At 39.6% G+C, this 10,385-nt stretch overlaps 1 protein-coding gene across 5 annotated transcripts in view; it reads left to right on the top strand.

The window, feature by feature from the left end:
* Positions 1-372: 372 nt before the first annotated feature.
* Positions 373-10,385, top strand: part of RXFP1 (relaxin family peptide receptor 1) — a 51,637-nt gene continuing 41,624 nt past the window's right edge. For all 5 annotated transcript variants that reach the window (XM_075500375.1, XM_075500373.1, XM_075500376.1 and 2 more), the window contains exon 1: positions 373-876. In XM_075500375.1, the coding sequence (XP_075356490.1) occupies positions 828-876 (49 nt within the window). In that variant the 5' untranslated portion in view covers positions 373-827. The remainder of the gene's footprint in view (positions 877-10,385) is intronic.

Here is a 10,385-nt window from a genome sequence, read left to right as displayed (position 1 = left end):
ATATGCGATCGAGTGGTATGATCTACTGGTATGATGTACTGGTAACATGTAACATGTAACTGGTAACTGGTAACATGATCTACTGGTAACAGTAAAGTCAAGGGCCAGATAGGAATGTCTCAAAGTATTTAAATAAGGAGAGAATCTGTGAAAAATCTAATTCCCATACAGTATAAGTTTCCGAACATCCCTCTTTGCTCTTTCAGATTGTTTTCTTTCGCATTAGTCACAAAGAGTGGTTAATGTGTGTAAAAATAGTGACATGCTGTTACTGGGAGTAAATTACATTGTGCATTTTTCTGTATTTCAGTGAGTACCGGGTTGCTACAAAGGGACTGTGTTTATACATTTCACTTCCCCTAACTTGAGAAACCACCATTTTTTATCTAAAGTATAGCAAATGTTTAGTTTCAAACAGGTTTTCCTAAATAAAACTGTACTTTTCAGGCCTCTCGCAGTATTGTGACTTAAGAAAAAAATTAAGGAAAAAAAATGGGACTATTGATGACAATTCTCTGGACCTGGCTGTGTTTTGTGCAGCAGCAGCAGCTTTCCTTGGGGCAGACCCGTGTCCGTGCACATCCCAGCCTTCGCCTGCCACAGAGCAGACCCCATGCCGTAAGGGAGAGCCTGAGGAGCCGGCGTGCTCCCAGAAACTTTCGTGTCTGCATGTGTGTGTGTGCCAGAGAGGGGGGAAGGAGGGAGACCTAGCGCAAAGGAGAGCAAGGGAGGAAGGCAGGGGAGAGAAGGGAGCTTGCTTCATGCACTGCTGAAGGCTGTCAGGAGCAGACCATACAAGAAATTCATTGAATTGCTGAAGGACAGACATGACATCCGACTGCTGCTTCTATATGTTCTTGCTTATCGGTACCAAGGGTAAGTGTATCTGGCTTTCTTTCTTGTTTTGAACATTGCAAAGCAGATAGCTGATAAACTTCAGTAGTGGGCTTTTTTAAAACCTATGATATCTCAGTGTTATTTTACAGTTCTTCATGGCAATTATTCTTTGATAGAATTGAAGGGTAATGCAGTCTCTCAAGGCTACTAGCTACATGTAAGGGTCAAATATTTTGTACTTAATGCTTTGAGAGTTACTATTGATAGTTATGAGCTGAAATTAAAAAATAAGAAACAGTTTAAACGTTGCATAAATACTTGCTGTAAATATGTGATGAAAGTACATATAGAACTGAGTCATTTCGGATGCCTTGAAATCCACATTTTAGACTCAGTTCAATAGTTTGTAGTGATACTGTGCAGTGCTACTAGAATCGGTAGTTCTCAAAAAGTAGATTGTGTTCAGGTAACAGGAATTTTTACCCTCTGATTCAGCATGATAGGCAATATAGCATGCAAGATGGAGACTGAATTAAATTTAAGTTTTCCTTCAGATGCAAATCCCTTCAGTGTGGTGGGAGTTACACCTGACTTTCTGCTTGCTTTAGTAATGTTTCCTTCATTCCATTCGAGCACCCACCCTGTTTGTAAGTGCTGCTTTCAACTTGGGTAAAGCTGTCCCTGGGAAGCTGCTGATACTGATCTATATGCTGGATTTTCCTAATGATTACAATTTTCTTTAGTTGTAATTCTGATATTAAAAATTGCTTTTTGTTGCACTACGTCAATACTAAAATAACGTTTTATTAATTTTGTAGATGCAACAGCTACCCTTTGCAATATCAACTGTTTTGTTAAACTAATAGGAGCATACGGTTGAATTCTGCCACCTTCTTCTGTATTGAACAATAGCTTGCTCTCTTTCCTGCTTTTAAATTAAACCTTTTTGGGTTTACATGTGCATACTATGCTGCTTAACGTGAGATTTGTAAGGGATATTGCCCACATTAGGAGTTTGGGAAATAGAGCTCCACTTACAGTTATTTTTATGGTTGCAAAGCTTAGTTAAATCTGTGGAAAACCTCTAAGCAGCTCTATTATGTTTTGGAGAAATACATAATATACAAGCTGCAAGCATGAAAAATAGTGATATTAATGTATTTGGAATTAAGCAGGCTATGATAATGAGATCTTATCAAGCCTGTGAGCTCCATATGCATCCGTGATATCCATGAGCAATAATCCAATATTTAAGGGTAGTACTTCAAGGTATGCAGAATAAAAGCTAAAGGATTTCAAAAAAATTAAGCCTTTCATATTGCTGCTTTCTACATCAAAACAGTAAAACGTTGAAACATTCATGCAAGATGTGCAAATTATTATTGGCGTAATTTCTGCTGGGTTAAATTCATCTCAGTAATTTATAAAACCTATCAAAATATATTAAAGCATATTGCAAAAGGGGATAGCAGATGAGGACTGTGACTACAGGCCTTCTAATATTATGGTTATGATGGCTATTACCTTTTAAGGTGTTTATTGGCTCATCATATATAGCGTATCACAACACTTATAAGAAAACCACATGGCCCATCTAGATTTGTTAAAGAGAGAAGCAGTGCCCTCATAGCTTAGAGCACGTGCATGCCTGGAGTCTCTGCCACCTGTTAGTGCTCTGTGTTGCACCAGAATGGGGTCCTGTTTAGTGCCGCTTCTCCTAACCTCACTCAGTGCACAGTTCATAGCTTCGCTGCCTTTCAGAGTTTTAGCCAGCAATCTGAATTGTAGCCACATCTACAAGTTAGCTGATTTCATCCACGCAATAGATTTAAGCTTTGCTCAAGTCTTTAGCCTAGCTGATTCTAAATCAAATGCTCCTGAAGTATAATTGTGCTTAGAAATTGCATTTGTGGTTTGTGGACTACTAGAATTTCAGTGGTAGAGTTTTGTTGTTTGTTGGTTTGTTTTTTTTTTTAATTTCTACAACTCACAGATACTCCTAATTCTTTAAAAAGTTAAATGAGAAACGTCTGTTGTACAAAAACTACTCTTGCCTGACCCATCCATATCAATTCAACGTTCGTCTGCCTAGTTTTCCGTTCAACAGCTAAGGTTGCACACAAATAATTCCAATAGCTGTTTTATTTTGCTCTCTTCCTCCAGATTCTTCATTAAATCTTTTTACGTGAAAAGCTTTCCTTCCAAAATCCAAACAATCAAACTAATCCAAATAATCGGGCTTTTTATGCACCAGCAACTCTCGGCAACTGCCTGACTACTTTCCCGTGTGGAATCTCCTATACCAGGTAGAGGGTTTATTTGAAAACAAAGCATCTTTACCATGGGTTTCACCAGCGCAATGGCATCAATTGTAACATGGAGAAAAGTAAATTTCAGACTCTGGTTGTGGAACTGGCAGCACGGAATGGGTAGCCAGCATAAACACCTGCCTGGGGGGCTCGCCCCCGCTACGAAGCTAGCAGGTCACTTAGGCACATGGCTGGCATTGCACTGGCTGCTGCCACATCTCCTCTCTTAGTAAAAGAATCAACTGTAATCGCTGCAACAACCATCGCGTACAGTTGTGTCTTTAGAGTCGCTTTGATTAGCTTTCTGGGGACAAAAACTATTTTGTCCTCCTGGACTTTGGCTAAGTGACAGACTCTCAAACAATTCATTTATCAATCATCAAGAAAAACAGAAGAACATTAGTATCTAAAACTATTCAAAGTGAATTCCAAAAGGGACTTGGCAGGCTCCTCATGGAAAACAATTGTGACTGTTGCTATTTTAACCCTGTATGCTCTGTGCCCTTACCTGAAGTTTTCCAACCCTATTTCTGCTTGTGACTACAGTTCCCCTTCCCTTCTCTTTCTGTTCTTCCCCTCATATATTTTTTTTTTCCTTCCCTTACCCTCACTTCAAAATGCCAAGGAAAACTTTCTTAAAACCATGTGAAACTTGTTAGCCCTTCTGGTGCTGCATGCATGTGACAGCTGTTTTCAAGGCCAAGATCTCTCATACCAAGTGCTTTCTGTCAAGTACGGGAAAGAGACCATCCCAAATCATTTGGAGAAGTGCAAGTTTATGATTGTGCAGGATAGTGCTCTTGTTTACATAGTTTGTAATAAATTTTAAGATCCCTTCCAGATTTGTAAATAGGAAAGTGAAATTACATCAGCCTTTGCAGAAGCTCAAATAATTATTGCGTAATAATAATTTTTGGTTATTTCTTTTCTTTCATTTAACTTGGGCATTAATCTGACTGGCTGCCCTGTGGCTAGAAGAATAATGTGCGTCTTGTATATCTATGTGTGCAACAAAAATTAATGTCTTTACAGAAAATCAAGGATGAAGACTAGATTTCCTGAGGAAAATTTTCTCTGAAGTCAGTTAGAGAGTGGTAAAAAGTCTACACAATGATAACCTAAAGCTCTGAAAGTTAGATCATTGTCATCTGCAAAGGCTCGTCTGCCTGCAACTGCTGCGTGGGCAAGGATGCTTTCACCTCTCCATTAATAGCACTAGGGACTACCCAACTTGCAAACCTGTCTTGACTGTTTATAGCAGCTCTACCAGACTTGAACCATTTGCTCTGAAATTTTATATGCAATGTGGACTTTTTTTTCACCTTGAGCAAGAAGACAAACAAAAGTTTACCAAAATAATTTCAATTTTTCAGAAAGTGAGGAATTGGTACCTTGCCTATGGTGAATGCTTCTGGGAATCTTGTATTAAGCAATGCCTTTTCTGAAACGAATAAGGACTTCTGCAGTATTTCTCTACAAAATCACTGTGTCTGAGAGTCCTCTGACAGGCCATCCCACTAGAGCTAATGCGCCTGTTCAAGCCTAGTTGCAGTAGTGTAAAAAATTAACTTTCTCTAATGGATGTTCCTGGATGCTAGAGACCAGTGTGAAACTCATCAGAGGAACTCTCACCAGTGATCACGGCAAGGGTTTCCTGGTGGTGCTGTGTGTCCTATACTTTGAAGCCATCAAATCAGACTTTGAAATGACTGGTTCAAGGCAGGGAGGCGTAGGAAGCTGAGAGGATCAGGAAGTCATATTGGTTGTGTCTGGAAGATGGAGAAGGTGAAAATGTATTGGGAAGGACTGAGCCAGGAGACTGAAAGCAGGGGCTAAAGGGAGAGGAAGGTGGGACAAGGGAGAAGAGAGGTGAGGGAAAAGGCTAACGCTACTTAGAATGGGAAAATGGAAATCAGAAAGGCTATTAGTCTGGGAGGATAGAGACTGAGGAAAGGGACGTGTGAGAGGGAGCCAACAGGCAACAGTGAATTAATTAAAGGAGAAGGACAAGGAGCTCTGAGAGAGGGGAGTCTCTAAAGAATAAAGTCAGAGGATGGTGAGACCAGAACTAGGACCCTATGCGGACAGAAGGGGATGAGAGGTTGGGAAGCAGGTACCGATTAGGCAAGACGGGATGGAAGTGAGGTCAGCAGCCAGGGCGAGGAAAAGATGAGACTGAGCAGACAGAGGAGCTGTGCTTGGTGGGGCGAGCACTGTGCTTGGTGGGGTGAGCACCGTGCTACAAAGCCAGAAGGAAGCTCAAGATTGTCCTGTTGCTTACTGTCTCCTTGCAAAATGTCTCCTCCTGCGTAACACCTCTGCTCAGAGGCTGGTAATTAATGCTATCGGATCACTCTACCCTCTCAAACGCCAAAGGTCTGGAGAGCTAAAGGATCTGAACTAGTGATGCAGCATGGTGCCACGTTATGAAATGTTGGAGGAAAACTGATTTTAATAGTCTGGGATGTTACCTATATCAAAGAACGTTATTAATTTTGCAAACTCAGTGCTTAGGAATTGAGACGAAGGATGTAATCTTAATTTGTCCTGTGTGCACATACTACGTTTTCTTCATGCTATAGCTTCACAAAAACTTGTGCTTTGTGTACTGCGTTCAAAGAATGAATCAGAAATGTATAGTGAATTACGCTGCCTGTGTGACCCCTTATTCATTTGTTGTAGAAGGTAAAGATAAAATGTGAATGAGGCTGGGGATTACAAAATGATGGCCATGTGATGAAGGCAACTGAACTCTGCTGTGGAAAACTGATTTCTGTTCCTGTTTCTTGCACCAGACGGTGATGCTCTAAATGGATAAAAATTATATGGCAGGTTTTCTAGGTTTTTTGGCTTGATCATCCTGATGTGGCAGTGTTCATTTCACAGCTGCCACTGAAATCTGTACAAGCCGTGCTTTAAGTAATCTGTGAAGCTGATTCTGAAAGTAGGAACCCAAAATTAGCAGAAACACTTGCCATACATATGTTAATGCCTCAGCTCCCCATCTGAGCCATAGTACCATCTTCTAAACTGTAATCTAAGCAATCTGTGAGGACTTAAAAATGGGAAGTCTAATTATTGTAGCTGTATGACCAAACTAATGAGGAATTTAATATTGTAACTTGTAAGTGGTTCGAATGTAGACTAAGCAGCAGGATGTCAGTAATCCATTAGAAGACTAATCAAAGTGTAATAAGATGCCTGTAATAGTATATGGAGGTGTGTTTGCAGAAATGTATGAAATTTAAAGATCTGTGACAGAATTTGAACGTATGCTGCTAATAACTGCTCTTGCACATAAAGAAGTGACTTTGTATATGCAGAGAAGTAACATAAAATTATGCTCGCTGCCTGCTGCGTTGCCCTCAACGCTTATGAGGGATCCGGCATGCAGATGACTTGTGTGGCAGGGCAAGACACAGATACCAGGAAGAATGACTGATGGGAAAACATGGGTTGGAATGAGACTCTGGAGCCATCAGCTGTGGCCTGTCGGGGAGAGCTGGCCCTGGGAGGGCAAGTTGTCCCCGTCTACCTGATGTCAGGGAAGAGGGTGGCCAGGCAGCGGGGAGGAAGAGCCCAGCAGCTGCAGGACTTGTGCACGTGAGATCACTTAGCAGAGTTTATCCAGAGAGGGCATTAAATCACCCAGTCCTGTGTACCACAGGTCGTTGTGTTCTACCCGCGTACTCTGTAGCAATCCCAAGGCTTTATTCGGTCAAAGCGTTTATTCTCAGTCAAGTAATTGTTTCCTCCAGAGGAGAGCAAGTGCCACTACAGCACTAAGAATGGCAGGGGCTGTACGGTGACTGAGACTCGAAGATGTGCGTAGGTCTGTCAAAGCAGGTGAACATTACCTCTTTCTCCTGCTCTGCAGAGAAAATAAAAGCAGTGACTTGACCTGGGAGAAGAGTCTTTTTCCCATCACAGACCTGATTGTCAGTGCTGTGCTGAACGTGGGGAAAAAGGCACGGTGCTGGAAAGGTGGTGGTGGTGGTATTTTTTTACTTAGAAAAATACTTTTTTTTCTGGTTTACTTTGTTTTTCAGTTGCAGTTAAAAAAGAGATCTAAAAATAGGTGAGAGAGCAATAGACCAGCTTTGGAATCAGCTACTAAGAACAACTTCCTTTTATGAAACTTAAGTTCTGGCCACAACATAGTTAAAGCCAAAGTTGGTGCTGTATGGAAAAAAGGGACTACGTTAATGAATTTAAAAGCCATGCGATCGTAGGTCAAATGCCTTGATTAGTCTGGAGAAGTTAATAGTAATACAGTCGACAAAGATGATCTGCGTTTTTAGAGGTTTATTCAAGAAGGCCCATCTACCATGAAAATACACACCTTGACGTCAGTTTCTGGTCTTCAATTCCATTTTAAAACCATGTGAATTAACTGTTATATTGTCTTCCCTAGGAACTATAGACACTGATTTTCATAAACTTTCACTGTTTGCTAGTATGCAAATAACACTGCAAGCCTCTAGTTCTTTTGGTATTTTCTTCATATTTCAAAACCTGTTGTATAATAACATTAGTTTCAAAGTGTTTTTCAACTAATTCCTTTCAAATTCCTCCTATGGCTGGTTTGAAAATATTTTCATTTAGAAATGCTGCTTTATCTTCGGTACAGATTTTCAGCATCGTGCAGAAAGAATACAATCACTTTCTTCTTTCCAAATATGTATCAGAAATGGGTATTGAATAGTTGGGCTTTTCTACACTCCTAAGACCTATATGCCATGTGAGGTTTTTCTTTTTCTTGATAAGATTTAGAAAAAACAGTTATTTTTAAATAAGTACTCATTACTTCTCTAACGTGCCTACCTATACATTTTTAGTTTTTATCACTGTTCGATTTTATTTTCATTTTTTCTTGTTTTAAATCTTTCATTTACATATTCACTGCTTTCACATCATCTTTTAACCAGATTGGTTTCTTGCCCAGAGAAATAGTTCTTGTATTTATGGATGTGCAGCTTTAGAGAATCTAACAGATATTTTTAAATAATCAGTCACGTCAACAACTGTTTTAAGTGCTGGGTTATGATATTGTAAGTTACAAATATGTTACCCTGATATAATTGCCTTATTCAATCTATTAAAAAAAAAAATGCGGCCAGATCGTGATGTCTGGTAACACAAAAAACTCTTCTTAGGAATTAAGTCTTCTTTGAAATAAGGTATCATAACAAAAATTCTCCATTTTAGATGTGAAGTTTTAAGATTTACTCTCTCGACATGTCCAGCAACATCCTGTACGTTTTATGTAGGGAAGCATTAGGAGCTAAGAATAATTAATACCTCTTCACCGGGTAGACTATAGGTAATCGTATAGGTCCAATAAAGTAAGGATCTTACAGTTAAAAAAAAAAGGTACTGCCTTTAATATGATAGACAATAAAAACACACAGACACATTGACTTTAGATCAGAAAGGTCCTTTTGTATCCTGTTGTGCGTGATTCAAGATGTCTGTCAAAGCATTTAGCTATGTAACTTTTAAAGCCTTGGCAAAAGCTGTGTTCCAATACTCTCTCTTCTCAGTCCCCTTTCCGCTGTCGTGATACGGCTATCACAACAGCCTCTTACGATCCCTGCTGAGACCGGGGCTGTATTTTTCTAGGCACTCTTCTGCATGCCTTGCCCCAAAAAGCCCGCTGTCTGAGTCAGCAAGTCAGATGTGGGGTGAACGGGGACCTGACGGACAGGTGTCACAGGACCAGGGTGATGCAGCAGATCAGCCTCTCCTCCTCCCAGCCCTGCGTCCTGCCTCGTGTGCCACGCTAGAGATGGATCGTGATAGCACTACTCTAACTTAAGCTGTGTTTCACAGAGCACGCTTTCACTTGTGTTGACAATGAGAAAACAGTTTCAGGAATGGACGACATCCTGAATTGACTTAACTGGAAGGGGGTTGAAAGGAAGAGAAGGAGGAGCTGTAGACTCTGTGGAGGTGAAATCCATCAGTCATCCATGCAAATGTATTGTTTAGCCAAACTGCGTCTAAAATGGAGACCAACTTCTGAATGTAGTTTCTCGTTATCTTTTCTAACTTGGTTGGGAAAAAATAATGTCCAGATAACTTACACCTATGTGCTGCTAATGCAACATTTCTTTATGTACATTAATACTTGTATAAAATCTAGAAATTATAATCTTAAAATCTATATATCTTAATCTGCATGCACATTTTCATATAACCTGCAAAAGAAGAAATAAGCCAGATGTCTCCAATCATGGTTCAACCAACTAACATTATTCACATTAAGAAAGTCAGAAATCCTATTAGGTTGAGATAATTTCTGGTTTGTGGCACTTTAACTGGAGTGTCACTATTTATAGCGGTGAGTTATGTTTTCTCATAGTAAAATACAGTAGAGATTGGAAAACTTGGGATTTTTATATTGAACCAAATATTCATGACTCAGAATCCAGTAGTAATGCATTTATTTCAGCACAGTGTCTGCAAATTGATCTTTCACAAAACAGTCCCGTGAGCTCTTAGAGGACAAATTCTCTAAAATACTTTCAAATTGTTTTACTTCAGAACAACGAAGAATTCCATTTTTATAATATTTCAGGAGGGTGGGATCTCATAGATATATAGGGCACAGCAACCTCCCAAATCTGAACTTGCAGTTCTATATTAAATTTAAATTCTTAATAGTTATAAATGGTTCTTAAACAAAAGTATGTGAATAAGTCAAATGTGTCAGATAATCCTCTCAGACTCACCAAGAAATAATATATTTTTATTGTTACAAAATTAATCTTAAGTATGCTTCAGAGCTTCATTTTAAGTTATGCTGGCTTAGTTCCATTGTAAGAATTATCATTAAAATCCTTTTAGCCTTTATTAAAGGCACAATGAATGAAAAAAACAGATTATGTTTCATATTTCAAATACTTTGTGTAGGGCTCCCAGAACACTTTTTTCCATTTCTCTCTCTGGAGTCTTAGGTAGAAAAAGCTTACCTGAGAGTGTTTTTACAAAGATTTAAGACCGTGTTACTTGGGAGAAGAGGAAAAATATTGTGGCTTCTGAAATTGTGGCTGATGTGCAGCTTGCTTAGTTCAAGCGACTCTGTAGCAAAATAAGAGACTGAAGAGCAAAAGAAGATGGAGAAAGAGAAAAGAAAACCTCCCACTGCCCCCCTTCAGGTTCTTTTCCTCAGCCTGTGGTCGGGCTGGCTGTTCTCAAATCTGTTTTTCTATCATCAGTGTTGCAAGGCGTTCATTC

The sequence above is a fragment of the Mycteria americana genome, chromosome 4 (genome assembly GCF_035582795.1).
Source record: "Mycteria americana isolate JAX WOST 10 ecotype Jacksonville Zoo and Gardens chromosome 4, USCA_MyAme_1.0, whole genome shotgun sequence".
Lineage (NCBI taxonomy): Eukaryota > Metazoa > Chordata > Aves > Ciconiiformes > Ciconiidae > Mycteria > Mycteria americana.
The sequence above is the reverse complement of the archived record's forward strand: the minus strand, read 5'-3'. Positions and strand labels throughout refer to the sequence as shown.